At 49.1% G+C, this 16,849-nt stretch overlaps 1 protein-coding gene across 5 annotated transcripts in view; it reads right to left on the reverse strand.

Moving 5' to 3' along the window:
• Positions 1–16,849, reverse strand: part of UBR4 (ubiquitin protein ligase E3 component n-recognin 4) — a 138,178-nt gene that overhangs the window by 14,214 nt on the left and 107,115 nt on the right. For all 5 annotated transcript variants that reach the window (XM_044237286.1, XM_044237285.1, XM_044237288.1 and 2 more), the window contains 13 exons: positions 16,345–16,486; positions 15,900–15,981; positions 15,414–15,587; positions 12,754–12,875; positions 11,657–11,854; positions 10,886–10,966; positions 8,409–8,496; positions 7,757–7,884; positions 6,642–6,749; positions 5,976–6,095; positions 5,043–5,233; positions 4,434–4,607; positions 3,961–4,060 (listed from right to left, as the gene is read on the reverse strand). In XM_044237286.1, coding sequence (XP_044093221.1) covers positions 3,961–4,060; positions 4,434–4,607; positions 5,043–5,233; positions 5,976–6,095; positions 6,642–6,749; positions 7,757–7,884; positions 8,409–8,496; positions 10,886–10,966; positions 11,657–11,854; positions 12,754–12,875; positions 15,414–15,587; positions 15,900–15,981; positions 16,345–16,486 — 1,708 coding nt within the window. The remainder of the gene's footprint in view (positions 1–3,960; positions 4,061–4,433; positions 4,608–5,042; positions 5,234–5,975; positions 6,096–6,641; positions 6,750–7,756; positions 7,885–8,408; positions 8,497–10,885; positions 10,967–11,656; positions 11,855–12,753; positions 12,876–15,413; positions 15,588–15,899; positions 15,982–16,344; positions 16,487–16,849) is intronic.

A 16,849-nucleotide genomic window follows, 5' to 3' on the forward strand; every position in this document is an offset into this window, starting at 1 on the left:
TGCTTTTGGCTCAGGTAGTGATCATAGGATCCAGAGATGGAGCCCTGCGTCAGGCTCCCTGCTCAGCAGAAAGCCTGCTTCTTCCTCCCACTAGTGTTCCCCCTGCTAGTGTTCCTCTTGCTGTGTCTCTGTCAAGTAAGTAAATAAAATCTTTAAAAAAATAAAAAATACAATAAAAAGAGTAATGTCATGGTTGCAGTGAAGATTAAAAATTAGTCACAAATATTCAGATGTAAAGCACCCAACATACTGAAAGAGAAAGGGGCTCAGGTAAGACTCCCTACAGCAGCAGCGCCCAATGAGGCCTGCGTGGTGGGCTCAGGGACCCGAGCAGAGCAGACCTTGACATTCATAGGGACTATGCTAAGTTCTTCCTCTGGGAGCCCTGTGTCCACACCAAACCCAGGAACACAGGATTTTCTCAACCGAGGGATGATAGAGATACAACTACAAATGGAAGTGGGGATAAGAAGACATTTTTTTTTTTTTTTTAAGAAGACACTTTTTAAAAAACATCTATCACCAGGGACACCTGGGTAGCTCAATTGGTTAAGCGTCTGCCTTTGGCTCAGGTCACGATCCCAGAGTCCTGGGATTGAGTCCTGCATTTGGCTCCCTGCTCAGCGGGGAATCTGTTTCTCCCCCTACTTGCTTCTCTCTCTGCCTACCTCTCTCTCTCCGTCCCTCTCTGACAATATAAATAAAATCTTAAAAACAAATAGTTATCATCCCGAAACCCCCGTGCTTGAGAAAGCCGGCAGTCACTGCATGACTGCATCATGTCACTGACACGGGCGGGAGAATGGAACACGGAAACCAGGGCAGGTTCGACAAAGCTCTCCAGGTGAGTGGAGAAGGAGCCCTGTCCCACCAAAATCCCCCCACCCCCTGCATACGTATGTTAATGGTAATTACTACCGTATGGATTTGACAATAAATGGCAAACAACAGAACCAACTTTGCAGTGTGAAAGCTTAGCACTCAACTGAGATCATTCGCCGCTTATAAACCTGCCCTCATGGCCGGTACGCTTCCAACCTGCACCTCAGCAAAACTACAGGTCACCTCCTGTCTCCTGCTCGTAAATGCTGAGCCCACAGTACAACGGTCTAGGGAAACCGTGCACAAGCACCCCGACGGCCTCTCACTGGGCGGTCGCTGCGTGCGTGCGTGCGCGTGCACACATCCACGGGAAGCCGTGCATCAGGTACTGGGGAGACAAAGGCCCGATCCTCCCGAAGCTTACACTCTAACTGGGCAAGCAGACGCACATCAGCAGTCTGACGGAACAAGCCCTCCTGTACCGAGCTTTGAACTTCCTAGGATGTCCTTCAGGGGCACCATCACTCCCCTGTCGCCCAACCCCAAACTGAGCAGAGTTGTTGACTCATCCAGCTTCTTCACCCCTCATGTGCAACCAATTACTAAATCCCATTCATTCTGCCTCCCACACTGCGCTGAGCCCCGCCCACTGTCTACCTCACGCTAGCTCAGCTGCCCTCACCTCTTACCTGGATTACGATAAAAGGCAACCAACTGTCTCTCCTATCTGTCATCTCCCCTCCTTCCAGTTCATGCCCTGGATCACGGCCCTCGGGAGAAAACACATACTCCTCTCTTTGGAGACTGTGCCCTGGTCCCATGCTGCATCAGGGTCGGCTATCTCCGGCCCCGTCCGCCGCCAAGCCCCGAGCACTCCCAGCAGCCTTCAGTTCCTGAGCCTTCGCAGATGCCATACTTTCTTCCAAAGCATCCTCCTTCTTTTGGCCCCTTTCCCACTGTACTCGTCACCGGGTACGTGGCTCTACCTTCCACCAGTGAGCTCCCAGAGGCACAGGCTGTGACCACCCTGGTCGCCAGTGTCACGTGGGCCTAGCACGTCACAGGTACACAACAAGCGCTGAACAGCATGCTGCCGGTCAAGTGTGAATGCCGACTCCCTAACTAAAGTCTTCGTCTGAAGAAAGTCATCTGACTTAGTAACTCCAAAGGCTGGAAATCAGCAGGCCCGAGCATGGCCACATCACAGCCCCACTCCTGGACTCACCGGCATATAAACAGATGAGACAGAAGCATAGAAACTAATGTATGTGGCGACTCCCATGCTAGAAGAATCACCTCCACAAAGATGTACTAATTATGAACACCCCCATCAAACTGAACAGAAATTCGAAACACCAGAGACTGGGTGAGACGTAAGAATCCTACAGCCAAGCTACCCTACCCTACTTTTGGAATGAGCTATCAGAACCGATCACCAAATAAGAACATGGGTTTACATTCCATGAAGAACACCATTCACAGAAAAAAACCAGCCACGAGGACTTTCAAAACTCAGTATCCAAAAAAAAAAAATCCAATTAGAAAATGGGCAAAAGAGGGACGCCTGGGTGGCTCAGCTGGTTGGACGACTGCCTTCGGCTCAGATCATGATCCTGGAGTCCCGGGATCGAGTCCCGCAGCGGGCTCCCAGCTCCACGGGGAGTCTGCTTCTCCCTCTGACCTTCTCCTCACTCATGCTCTCTCTCACTGTCTCTCTCTCAAATAAATAAATAAAATCTTAAAAAAAAAAAAAGAAAATGGGCAAAAGATATATGCAGGCAGGTCACTGAAGACATGCAAAGCACATGGAAAGATGTACAGCACCATTAAACATTAGGGAAATATAAATTAAAATCTCCGTGAGACATCACCATCTACCTATCGAAGTGCCTAGGTGCCCCCAAACGCCGGTGACGATGCAGGGCCAGCAGCTCACTCGTACTGCTCGTGAGAACATAAAATGCGGCAGCCACTCTGGAAAGCAGCTTGGCCGTGTTTAATAACATTAGATCCGCCAGCACCGTACAAACCAGCAACTCCACACCTACGCACTCAGCCCAGAGAAATGAAGACTTCTACACGTACACAAAACGACCGCACGTGAATGTTCACGGCAGTCTTATTTGTGACTTCCCAAAACTGGCAACAGCCCAGTGTTCTTCAACGGGTGAATGGTGGGGCAGCCTGCGGAACCCACAGCACGGAACGCTACTGAGCAACACGAAGAACAGACTGTCTGGCTCCTCCCAGGAGGAGCCCCCAGAACGGTGCCGAGTGAGAAAAGCCAAGCCCGAAAGGCTCCGTGCTGTCTGACGTAACACTCCTGAAGGGACAGGATTTCGGCCACGGACAGCAGATCAGGAGCTGCCAGGGACCAGTGACAGGGTGGATGAGGGTACAAAAGGGAGTAAGAGGGAATCTCTGCGATGACGAACTGTCGTGAGTCCCGACTACATCAGTGTCAGGGTCCCAACTGTGATACTGTACACGGCTTCATACGATGTTATCATCAAGAAATAGGTACATGGGATTTCTCCTTAACCAGTGCAGGAAAACCTACAATTACCTCAAAATGAAGTTTAATTTAGAAAAACTCCAGCCTGACCGCCTGTCTGGGCCGGTGACGATCTGTGAGGGGTACCAGATACTCCCGCTCAGTGCAGGGAGATAGATCAGGGATGAGCAGCAGAATGGAATGGTGGGTCTCTCTGAGAACGAAGTTTCCAGCTGCCCGAAGCAGAGCAGGAGAGGGCGGTGATGGTTCTGTTAATGTCCCAAATGACCCCAACGACTACAGCCAGAAATCACGATTGTTTCACACTCCGGCCAGCCACACCTTCAGCTACACCGCTGCTCAGCTGACCCATGGAATAATAAAACCCCATGTAAGAAAGAGTCAAAGATGAAGTCAGTCACTATAGCTTACTCCTCTCCACACAGAGCTGAACCAGGAAGATGACCCCTGCGAGGCCCCTCTACTCTAGGGGTCTTACATGCTGGGGGAAGTCACATCCTAAGGCTAATCGACGTGGTTCTCTTCCTTCAGCCACGACAGATGAGACCACAGTGTGTGGTTCCTTCAGCATACATGTCCCGCCTCCAGAGTGAGGTCCATGGGCAGGCTGGCTACTCACTCACCTGGGTGGCAGGGTGCTGGACAGCCAGCCCACGAAGAAGCCTCAAGATGAATGGCAAGGCTGGGCGAGATAAGAACTTTTTCCAGATGTCAGCATCCAGACTGAAAAGGAAAAGGGCTGATTAGCAGGCCAGAGGAGAAAAACCTACCTAGAAACCAGCTGTTGATTCTATTCCAGCTTCTTTAAAGGGGACCCTTCCAGAAGGCCTTCAAGAATCACGAAGCAGCACCCAGATCAGCTAGGCAGCCAGACAGAAGTGAGTATTCTAAACAGGAACCACTAGGCTGCCCCCACCCCATTCCCAGCCCCAAAGGGCTCTGCGGTGGCTGAGTGGTCACCTTGATGGTTTCTAGAAGGGGAGGGAGACCCTAAGGAGGGTCAAAGGGGACTGCATGGAGCTTTAGGCCACAGCAATGGAGAAAAGGAACCAGAAGAGGAAAGGAAAGCGGCCACCCTGACAGAGCTGTTTCTTACTTCTTGGCGCTGGGAATGTGCTTTTTCATATAGTCCAGCGCACTCTGGGTGATTCCCTTCTGGAGAATCAGATCCTTTAGCTGATGCCCATTGCTGCTGTTCTTGATGCCAGCTGCGATCTTACAGAAGCAGTCCAGGAAGACTTTATCATCGCCACTGTGGTCTTCATCGTACCTGGAGCAAAGAGCAGAGACCCAGGTATGAAGGAGAGAACACATGTGCATCATGTTGTCCTTCTGGTTAACGATTTTCAATAGTCTACAGGATCGAGTTTAGACTTCTTGGCATGATACAAGAAGCCCGCTGATCTGGTTCCTGTCACTCCTCCTTACCTGCTACGTCTCCCACATGCCCAAGGTTCTCCCGCGTTTTCATGCTGTCGCACACATGACTCTCTCCATCTTGTCATGCCCCTGTCCCATCTCACCAGTCCCTTCACCCCCTCTGCTGAGCCAACACAACATACTGACTCCCCACTTACAATGAACCCCTTAAAGGTGGGACAAGCAAACGAAAATGTAAATCACGATTCCTCTCCTAAGTCTCACAGAACTAGCTCAGGGTGGTGGGGAGAACCTTCACATGGCCATCTGAAATCTAAGCACATACTTGTCAAAGCTACAGTATGGCTTGAACCGCTCCACCAAGATCTGCATTTTCTCCACCTCGCCGAAGGACAGGTACGGGATGATACGGAGCAGGCCCTGCAGCACACTAGGGTTGGAGCGAACGAAGGTGCTGTTGATCTGGTCCAAGAGCATCACAAGCTGATCTTTGTCACCCGTCAGCAGGAGGTTGCCCTGCAGCAGAAAAGAGGACAAAAGGCTCAGAAACAGGGCCAGGGCTTTGGCCAGCCAGTATCTGAACCCCAGAGGTCACCTACCTCCATCAGAAGCTGCCCTAGAAAAACTGTCCCAGTACTTCCTGGAGATTAATGAACAGTGTGAGTTCTACTTGATACTAGTTTCTAAGTTTCTCTGTGGCTCTACTCATAATCTCAGATAGTCAAAAATATTAATACAATCTCCCCTCTCCCAGGAGAACAAAGGCTGCCTTATACTCAACTTGTTCACACCTCTAGCCAAAACACTGAGTACCATCAGGGACAGGAGAAGGTAAGGGTGAAATCAGTGGAGAGACACTGAACTGGGAAGCTGGAGACCCAGGTTCTCGGCCTTACTCTGCCAGCAGCCAACTACAGAACACTGAATAGCTCCCTTTACTTCTCTGGGCTGGGAGTTCCCTCTATTGGACAATGAGGGGCCGGGCTAAGGCCAGATCAGCTGGAACACGCCAGCAGTCTGTTAACGAGCAGCTTGCAAGTCAAAGAATATCCTTAGCGGTGTCGTTTCCTTCAAAGCCACAGACTTCAAGCTTCAATGCCATCACATCACCATTAGTTGAGCTTTGTCGTTTCTATGACCAGAGCACGTCCAATCATTCCTGGGGGACACAGCTGGACACACAAACAAGCCTGCTGCTCGCAACGAGACACAGTATATGCCCCCAGTGTCTGCACACAGATGGACTGGTCCCACGCACCTTGTCCTCATTCAGGGGCTCGGCGTTGGACTCATCCAGAATGATCTCCATGATGCTAAGCACCTGCTCGGCCACAGCTGCACCACCACTGTCCTTGCTTTCTTGCTCAGCTACCAGGGCCTGCAGGAGGAGACTCAGTTACTCTGAGAGTAAGACCACAACCACTCACTGCTAATGGCATTTGCTCCTCACCAATATCCTTCCTGGCCTTATTGCCAAAGACGTGTATGTGTGTGTGTGCGTGTGTGTGTATCTGTGTGTGCGTGTGTCTGTGTGTGTGTGTGTTGAGAGATAAGTGTGTGGACTCTTGCAGACAATGAAATCGTAATGTTCCAGATCTCTATCTTGGTTGACCCGAGGATACTGGTATTACTTCTCCAACGCTGTGGAGTCTGGACTGTTTCACAGACTAACTTCTTCTTATCTCTGATCTGAATTCAGAAAAGGGACCAGGAAAGGTCTTACATGTCCTGGCAGCAGTACAGGGGTGAGCCAGCAGGAAAAGAGACAATTTAAATGATCCATGCTCTGGGGCAATCATCCAGATAAAGATAAAGGGTTTGAAAAGGCCACAAACCCATTTCATCTGAGCCCAGAGTTGAGATGCCCCTCCTCCACCCAGGACTTCTGAGGCTCACTCTGTCATCTGCAGCCCATACTCCTTACCAGGTTTAGGGTTCCCAGCATGACATTCAAGGTGTTCATTTCCAGCTTGACCAGCTGCTGTCGGTTGACTTTCACCTTCACGCAGTAACTGAACAATTTCAGAAGCACCTGCCAAGAAAAGCCGGTCAAAACTCAAGAGGCCAACTAAGAGTATAAAACGTGGGGACAAGCAGGAAAAAAATGTCATGTACAATCAGTAGGCACTCTTCCCGAATTGTGGGAACAGTAAGGAAAAGTGTTTCTTGAGAAGACATATAGTAAGGTGAGGAGGCTCTCCAGCCAGACTGGCATCTTAAATAGCAATGTTCTCTGGCAACAGTCCACATGGGCTTGGCATGTCTCTACTATCTCTAAAAGTATAGCAATGACACCGATTCCCAGCGGAACAGGTGACACTTCTGTTGTCTCGAGGAAATTCCACTACTAACTCAGACTCTAAGAGTAAACAGAAAGGTCCCAAAGATCATGGCCTATGGGAACTCAGAACCATATAGGTCATTTATTTTTTTATCAAGTAACACTTTCCTTTTATCAAAATATGAAAGGTTTTTACATTTTTCAGATTTTAATTCTTTTAATGCTTTTAAAAAAATCTTCACATAGGTCATTTAAAACACGATTATAATAACACACGTTCTCATGTCTTCCGGAGCCAAAAATAATAGTGTGATATTTATGGTGCCTTTGGGATCCTCTACTCCTTAGGAGACAGATGAAGATCCAAGCAAGATCCTACCAAAAAAATGAAAGAACTACCTAGAACATCAATTTAAAAAGCAACAGCAGAAATAATGGACTCAAGTGCAGTTTGGCGAGGAAAAACAGGCAGGCACTGGCTCCACAGGTGACTGAAAAGACGCAGCTGAAAGCACCAGTGCACTGGCTCTGGTGGGGAGACAAGAGCCAAGAAGCGGGGGCGGTGGGAGACGCCGACCACACAGGACACCCAAGGGACCAGAGGGTTCAGGGAGGCTACCAGGCCCTGGGCTGGCTTGCCCCGGCCTGTGGCACCATGCCGCCCTCTAGAGTTACACAGCACAGTGGCCACAAGCTTCTCTCCATAAGGGCTGCTCTCAAAGCAGAGGGCTGCTCCCACCTTGTTGCCCCCAACTCACAGTGAGAAGGTGGCGTCCCTGCTTGAAATCTTTGATCCCAGCCAGTCTGTTGAGCATGCACTCCAGGCCCCCGCACTGGGCCATCACCCCAGCCATCTTATACACTTCCTCTTCATCCTCTTCTTCATCTGAGGGAGAAGGGAAGCCAAACAGAAATGGAAGGGAAGGGAAGGATGGAAAGAAAACAGATAATCCTCTTCCAGGCTGAGAGCTAGTTCCCTCTTTCTTATCTCCAAGAAAAGCAACAGAAAGTAGCAATGGAAAGTATCGAAACTGGATATTAAACTCAAGACTAAAGCCAATTACAATTACTGTATGTGAAAATACAAGCACCACAACCACCACCACCAACACAAAACACACACACACACACACACACAATCTAAACTAAAAATAAATCTGAACTCAAGTGTGTTGCTAACTACACTTTATCCCTAATTTGTTGTTGTTTTAACTCCCGAGGAGTCGGAATCGAGTCATAGATGCCTGCACTTTTCTTCAGTTGGAGAAGTAACCTCCCATCAATTCCAGTTGGAGCTAGAGAAGAATGTGTTCAGAATACCCCTAAATCCCAGGTCGGGAACCACTCACTGCCCCAGACCCCCCCCCCCCACCACAACAAGGCGCAGCAGTGTCTGTGGGAAGGGCCTACCTGTAGTGGAATCCAGGGACTCGATAAACTCCTCGGTGGCATCGCCCAACAGCCCTCGCATGCGGTACACAATCCTCATGGGTTCCCCCTGAGCAGAGGCAGTGGACAGAGATACTTGTAAACAGGTCCAGTAAATGCCAGGGACTCAATATCTGGCCTCGTTCTTCTATTTCTCTACAAGATCTTAACCACATCTAGAATCCAAGCGTGTTGCAATTCACGTAGAAGAAAAGCAGCTAATTTTACGTAGTGTCTACTATGGGCCAGGAGTTGTGTGAAACATTTTATAAACACAATCTTGCTTAATTTCATTAAAACTGTACATAACAACGATAACCACTATCATGTACTGAGTGTTTTACTCTGTGCTAAGTTCTATGCTAACCCAGCACTTCACATCATCCTCTTACACTAGGTGAAGCAGCTTTTTCAGAGTTATCCAATGATAAGCACAGTCTAATTCCAAGCCTGTGCCTCCTTCAGGAGCATGAATTCCAACCACTGGGGACTACTTCCCAAAGAATCAGCACAAGCAAGATCAATCAGATCAAAGAGCTTTGATTCAAGACTCAGGAATCAAAAGCAAGAGCATAATCCGATCCGGAGGTCTTCGTGTAACCATGTAACAAGGAAAGGGTTCTTCCCAAGTTACTCAAGGTTTTACTGAAGGATCGTGACAGGTCCCTGTACACTGGGTACTAAGTTAGGCACTCTCCCATCTACATCGTTCTCATTTTGGAGATAAGAAACGGGTCTGAAGTCACCCTGTAAGAAATGAAGTAGAAGAGCAGGTACCATATTAATTCAGTTACCGGCCCCTAAGCCCCATGCTGAGCTTCAGGAGAGGATACCCTTGTGGGAGAGAACCTCCCAGTCAGAAAGGCTGCTTGTAGAAGGATTCCCAGTATGGGAGCCCAATGGGAACTTACAGAAAGAACAGCAGGAGAACAAAGGCAGAGACAGAGAAAACAGAATAGGCTCAGGGCACCTAGCTGGCACAGTCTGTTAAACGTCTGACTCTTGATTTCAACTCAGGCCATGATCTCAGGACTGTGAGACTGACCCCGTGTCAGACTCCCCACTCAGCATGGAGTCTCCCGGAGATCTCTCTCACCTTCCCCCTCTGGCCCTCTCCCTGCTGGTGCGCTCTGTCTCTCTCTCTCCCTTGAGCATCTCTCGCTCTCTCAAATAAATGAAATCTTAAAAAACAAAAGGAAAACAGAACAGGCTCTAGCCAGCAGCTAAGGAGACAGGCTGTTGATCCATGAAAACAGAGGAGTGGAGCAAAAAAGGCAAGTTGATGAAGGCCCTGATAAAAAGGTACCACACACTCTGGACTTTGCCAGAAGAACCCATCGGTGGACTGAGTCCTAATGTGAAAGGCAGGGCCCCCTCAACTTCTTCCTTGCCTCGTGGTTCAAAAGGGGAGCTGCCCATGGATGTTCTTTGGGTTCTGTGCCACCATTTCCAAGGGCAGCCATACAAGCTTGGTCTTTCTTTTTTGTGTACCAGGGATCACATCTGTACCACTCTGCATTGAGGCTCAAGTGTCAACGACAAGATCACTAGATGGGGCAACCTTCGATGTGGACCTCTGCCAACCGGCGGCAGTACCAACTGACCAGGACTCCCAGCACAGCAGCAGAACAGAAAGGAAACAAGCAAAAGCCTGTGACAGACTGAAGGCCAAAATATACTAGCAGACATTACCAATGTAGTGTCTTAAACTCTCCAGAAATACTGCGACTAAACACAGAAAAGTTCACCGTGCTTCAGCGGCACACTGGCTCGCCCTACTCTTGGTTCCTTGTTTGACTCACTGACTAAAAATTACCCCACCAAAGGAACGCGAAGAAAACAGAAAGAAGGGAAAGAAACAGAAGAGGAGGAAAGGAAGGAACGGGAAAAAGGGAAGAGAAAGAGGAGGGAGGAGGAAGCGGAGTATCTGAGACCCTTAGGACGGGTCAAATAGGACTGAGGGGGCCAAAGGACCAGAGCACCGAATGTCCTTCACTTCCCTTCCCCCTCCTCAAGAACAACTGCCTGTTTGCGTCTCAATTCCCCAGCTAGTAACACGGAACCATGCTCGCTCCTTGACGCCGCCACAGGAAAATGTTCTAAGTGACCAGGCCCCTAGAAGCAGAGAGTTCGTCTCAGTCAAGAAGTGTCCGTGTATAAAGGGTATAAAGGATATAAAGCAAGCACGCCCCATCACATGCTTCCTCCAACACTGCCCAGTCCGACTACACACGGTCAGAAACGCTCATCTTTCCCTGAAGCTCTTCTACCTCTGGTCGGGTGCCTCAAAAGGAGAACAAGACGACTGGTTTTCTCCACAACCACAAACAGGGAAGGCCAGCGGTGGGAGTGCGGTCACCAGTGGGACAGCGATGATTCACAGTGCCTCCTACCAGTACAAGTCTGCATTAAGTCAGAAAAGTAAAACCCCACATCCAAGCAAGGAAACAAGCACATACCTCATTCGTGGTACACCAGACCTTCTTGTAAACCTCGGCCACAGGAAGGTCCAAACTAATGATCTTATTGTTCACTAGAAGCTGAACAGCAGAGGAGATGAGCTGTTATTCCAAATAATTATAAGGCAAGGACATTTCAAGGTCAAAGGACACTTGAAGCAGTGGTTGATAACTCATCGTTTTTGTGTTCTGGACCCATCGACTCCTCATCTCTAAAAACTACACGTGTGTGCACAACACACACAATCTGGGGCACAATTTCAGAGGCCGCAAACACCCTTATCCCAAACCACGGACTCGAGGATCCCACGCAGAGACCCCCTCAGGGGAAAAACCATTCTCTATTTTCCCCAACATGCTTTCCACCCCTAGGTGACAAGGCCAGACCCTGAAGGTCGTCTACCACAAGGTATCAGACAAGGGCCAGAAATCTTTACAGGGGCCACTATGCTAGTTTTAGGGAGCTTAATTAACTTGGAATCTCTGAAAAGTCTCTGTCGGAACAGTAAGAATAACAAACTCCTACTCCGTGATAAGCAAGAGCCACTAACCATTTGCTTACTGCATGCTAGGCACTGGGCAGAGCCCTTTACAGGAAATTAACCTTAACACCAGGTAAGGTATGTAGGTGGGACCCACTGGCCCCGTTTATAAAAAGGAAGCTGAAGCAAACTACCTGCCCATGGTTAACTGGCTACTAAGTAGGGAGGAACCTGGGTATGACCCCAGCCCGAGTTCTTAGCCATGGTAGCAACGTCCTATGCTTGTTACCTCCATCCCGCTGTCATCCTCCAGGAGAGCCACCAAGTCACAGTCCTGGCAAATCTTGTTCTTTATATCCCTCATAAGTGGCCCAATGCCTGGCTCATTGCTGCTATATGGGTTCCCAGGCATCCTGCCCTGTAAGAAGTCTTCTTGCTGGGGGTCCTTCTCCAAGGTCACGAAGAATTCAGTGACTTCATTCTCCTCCTGAAGGACAGAGAAAAGGACACGCTGGCAGGAACGGCAGAAGACATCACAGAACGACAGGAGAGACCTTTCAGATTTAGACAACGCTACTTCGTTCCAAGGACACTGAGAGAAACACAAACTCTCCCAGCCCCTTACACATTTAAGATATAATGATAGGAAACTCAGAATGGATTCCAAATGCACTTCAAACAGCCTTCAATATCAAGCATTTCCCTGAAACTCAAGGGTGGGAGAGGAGAAAGCCTACCACAATGAGCATGAGGGCAATGCATCCAAGCCATGGTGCTGAACAAGGGGAGGGGGGCTTCCCTCCTGCTCGCCTCAAGCGATGCTAACCCATCCGCAGCCGGATGACTCTGCCACTGATAATCCCCACGTCGAGAGGAGGGTCCTTCTCTTACATAAAGCTCAGGTGCGCCTAACCCCAAAGACCTCTCATCATTAACTGATGACGCTGGTGGTTTTCACCCTTGTCGTTGAACCACGCCATGCTCTTGGATAGCTAGGCGAGAGAAACACACACACAAACGTGTGTGTACGTACCAAATACAGGTGTGGTAACAAAGAAGAGTGATTTCTTCTCACTTTAGCTGCATACTACATCTTTCATAACATATTGAATGGGTAAAGCAACAGGATCTTAGCAATCGGAGGTTAGACACCATTTTTAAGAAGACTGACCTAGACCTTAAATCTAGGAAGTAAGACCACGAAAGGAAAGTCATCAGATTTCCCATCATTAGGAGGAGGAAAATTAGGAAACTGTGTCATCAGTGGAGCTTTCTAAAATGCCGATTAAATGGCCGACAGCTGATCAGAATGCCCATGACCAAGACGCTTCCCGGCAGAATGGCACACACAGAAACCCTGGAGGCAGAGGAAGAAGCCCCGCTTACAGGATAAATGATGCTGCAGAGCCTCTCGAAGATGAAGACAGGCGTCCGGTAGTCATCCAGGTTGTAGCGCTTGGCTGTCTCAATGCACACAGCCATGAAGGCCTTGGTTTCCGATTCTGTACCTGCCAGAAATCAGTGGCCACGTCAGTTAGGAGAGAGCGTCACACACACACACACAATGAGACTTTATAGGTACAGTCACCAACAGGTTCTTTCTTCCTGGTCAGTTTTCAAATGCCCTCCATGGCAGTATCAATATTTCAATTGGAAACTTGAAGCTGACTGACTCGATGCTCAGACCACATTCCATCTGAAAGCCCCAGCACCCAAGTCAACACAGTGCATCATAGTTGGCTGTGTACACCTCTTGCTTCCTCTTCAAATGATCACCTCAAGGAAAGGAACTGTGCTTTACTCAGCTAGTATCCCCCTTGCCTAAAACAGGTACTCCAAAATGTCAAATAATAATCCTAATTGTACTCCAGGAAAATCAAAGGCAAGTTATAACTTGAGCTTCAGTCTTAAAACAATTAGGTGGACGGCCTTCTCTATGCCAAAGAGATAATCTCAGGTCACAGAAGAAGGAAGAACTGTGCTTCAAAAGGGTCCAACTGTGGGGCGCCTGCGTGGCTCAGTTGGCTGAGCATCCAACCCTTGGTTTCAGCTCAGGTAGTGATCTTAGGATCCTGGGATCGAGCCCCATGACGGGCGGTGTGTTCAGCATGGCATGATGAAAATACATCAAAGGGCCTCCGTGTCTGGTAACGTGGCAGACCACACTTCCTGACCTACTCTCACTCCTCATCACTTAAAAATAATGTAAAATATTAAATAATGTTTATCAGTGACCTGCCATACTAGCAAAGATGAACCAAAAACAAAAAACCAGGTGAAATTCAAAACCTACGCAGGTTAGCAAAACTCTAACGCTGGTGTCTGAGCTTTGGTTTCCACAACCCGCCAGGAATTGAAAGCTAGATGCAAAGCCCCAGGTTGGCCAATGTGGAGAACCCAATGGGAATGCCTCTCTCACAACAAAAGTATGAGGCCCCAAAAAGAGCTATACCGTGTCATCAAGGTCAACTAGAAATAACTCTCCATATCCCCCAGGCAGGTCACTGAAACACAATTTCTTTCCTTACGATGTGGCATTGAGTAGAGGGGGAAAATATCTCCCTTGAAAGAGCTAACAGGCTGCCCTTCTCGGGGGTTGGTGGCTCAAAATCCATCCTCCCCTGAGGTGTGAAAAAGCTGAAGCTCAGAACCTCCTTTAAGACCCCCTGTGGGGTGCCTGGGTGGCTCAGTGGGTTAAGCCGCTGCCTTCGGCTCAGGTCATGATCTCAGGGTCCTGGGATCGAGTCCCGCATCGGGCTCCTGCTCAGCAGGGAGCCTGCTTCCTCCTCTCTCTCTCTGCCTGCCTCTCTGCCTACTTGTGATCTCTCTCTGTCAAATAAATAAATAAAATCTTTTAAAAAAAAAAAAAAAAAAAAAGACCACCCCGTGACAGCAGTGCTGGGAGCTGCTTCACAGGAGCAGCCACAAATCCTCACTGGAGAAATCTGTATTTGGCTTGGCTCCTAAAGAATTTCCACAGAGGGAGCCTGGGAGGCTTACTCAGTTAAGTGTCCAACTCTTGGCTTCAGCTCAGCTCAGGTCATGATCTCAGGGTCTTGAGATCAAACCCCACGTCAGGCTCTGGCACTGACCAGGGAGTCTGCCTCTTTCTCTGCCCCCTTCCCCCGTTCATACTCCTTAAAATAAAAACAAATTTTTCCGAAAAATTAAAAAAAAAAAATTTCCAGAGATAAACCCCTTGAAACATGAGTTGCATGAGCTCACAGTCAAAAATCACAAAATACAAAAAGATTTAGGCACCAGAAGCAAGAGATGGAATAAAAAACAGCAGAATCAAATGGATAACTATTTCATGCCTTAGAATTATCAGACACAGAAATGTTTGCCATTTTTGCAAACTACAAGAGTAATGGGAAGTGTTAGTGAAAAACAGACTATAAAACCTAGAGAGAACCACAAGGACTCAACAGTTTAAGACTAAAGAACACAGTGAAGAAAAAAATTAACAAACTAAATGAAAGAACTGAAGGAACTCTCCAGAGTCAGCATAAAGAGACCATGAGATGAGCCCCATGATGGAGCAGTAAAGAGACAGATGAGAGAGCGGCGTCTACAAGGATGACAGAGAGACCGGGACAAAGGCAACAGAGGAAATGATGGCAGAGAATTTTCCAGAACCAGCAAAAGACACTAATCTGAGGACACATAGTTCCTTCTGTTCTGTAAGCTTATATAAAATGTCTAAATGGGGGATGCCTGGGTGGCTGAGTCAGTTAAGCAACTACCTTCAGCTCAGGTCATGATCACAGGGTCCTGAGACAGAGCCCCACATCGGGCTCCCTCTCCCTCTGCCTACTGCTCTGCCTGTTGTCTGCGCATTCCCCCACTCTCATCAAATAAATAAAACGTTAGATAGATACATTAATTCATTAATTAAATGTCTAAACAGACTGAGCCCAGCTCTGGAATTTCACAGCTCTGAGAACCAGAGCTGCTTGCCCTCCCTCCTCAGATGTGGAGAGACGCCTGCCCCCCGTCCTCCAGCAGGAACAATGTCCCCGCTCCGGGCCACTGGGCGGTGCTACCTGTCGTCATGTCCTCCAGCATCTCCAGCAGCATGTCCTGGGTCTCGTCGATCAGCTTGGTCCTCTGCACCACCAGCTTTCGCAAGCACAGGTACCCATTCAGCACGGTACCTACCAAGCGACTCTTGAAGTGTCTTTTGATGGACTCCACCTCGACAAAGGAGGAAAGAAGGCCTGTGGGGACAGGAAAAAGCTGCTGCAAGGGCTCTGAATGAGAACGAAGGCGAGGAAGGTCCACATCTTCCAAAGGTCATGAGCAATTCCAAGGCAATTTCCTAGCACAGAGTGGGCACTCAAGGAAGTGAACTGCTCAACTGAGAACAGCTGTTCAAAAACATAAACCTACCTAAAGAGGGACACAAAGAGCTTACATGTGTGCTAAGTCCACACAGGAGGATACCGTCAACCTCCGTGCCCCAGGAACTAAGGTCAGCCCCCAAACTAGACCCAGGCTGCCTAAAGGAAGGGCACAGTGGCTACGTCTACCTGTGAGACTTTTGAGGGCGTAGCCCTGCTGCAGGTCAGTGCTCAGGGTGGCCTCCTCCAGGGCCAGCAAGCGGGCGATTTCCTACACAGGACGACAAGCAATTAGTGACAGCACTGCTGACGACATGGGCCCCCTCCAGCTGCGGTCCAGGAGCCAACAACAGCAACCAGACACTCCACAGTCACTGTTCTATTCCAAAGACCCCTTGAACTGAACCCCTGCAGAACTCCTGAGAAGCCGAGGGAAGTGGCAGTGACGTTAAGGGATAGCTTAAAGACTTGGAACAGCCACAATACCCCAGCAGGTTGCTACGACAGAGCCAAAAAGATTGATTTTTTCCAACAAAGATTTCTTCTCTGCAAAGAGGAGTAGCCTGAAATCTACATCAGGGTACTATGATGAGAGCAAAACTGGGGAAGGGCTCTTCAGGGCAGGGGTGGCTACCTTGGTAATGAGGTTGCCCACATAGGGCAGGACTCCCCGAGCCGCCAGGTAGACTTTCCAGTGGGCCGAAGTGATGAGCTTCTGGTAGAGAGCCAAGTACTCGGCGGCACACTCGCCAGCTATGCTCAGCTCGTCCAGGTAGCTGCCACGGAAGACACAGGGCACAGTGAGAACACAGCTCTGGGGACACCAGCTCTTCCCCTCTCCTCCCCCCATCCCACGTCCTCTGCTGTCCTGGACTCCCCCTTCCTTCTGGGCACCTGAGAAAACCCCAAAAGTCCCCCTCGGGAACTCCCCACAGGTGGGGACAATCCGGAGCACCGAAGAGGAGCATGATGCAGTCAGCTACACCCTTCTGGACCGATTGCACAGTGCTTCTCTGGGAGGCGAAACAGAGGTTTTGAGCGGCTCAGAGAGAAGGCAAGAGTGCCAGAGTTTAGTGGCTGATGGCATGGGCTTTGGAAGACCACTGCCTTCCAACCCTGCCTTCAGCGGACAAGTCCTC

This window comes from Neovison vison, chromosome 2, assembly GCF_020171115.1.
Source record: "Neovison vison isolate M4711 chromosome 2, ASM_NN_V1, whole genome shotgun sequence".
Lineage (NCBI taxonomy): Eukaryota > Metazoa > Chordata > Mammalia > Carnivora > Mustelidae > Neogale > Neogale vison.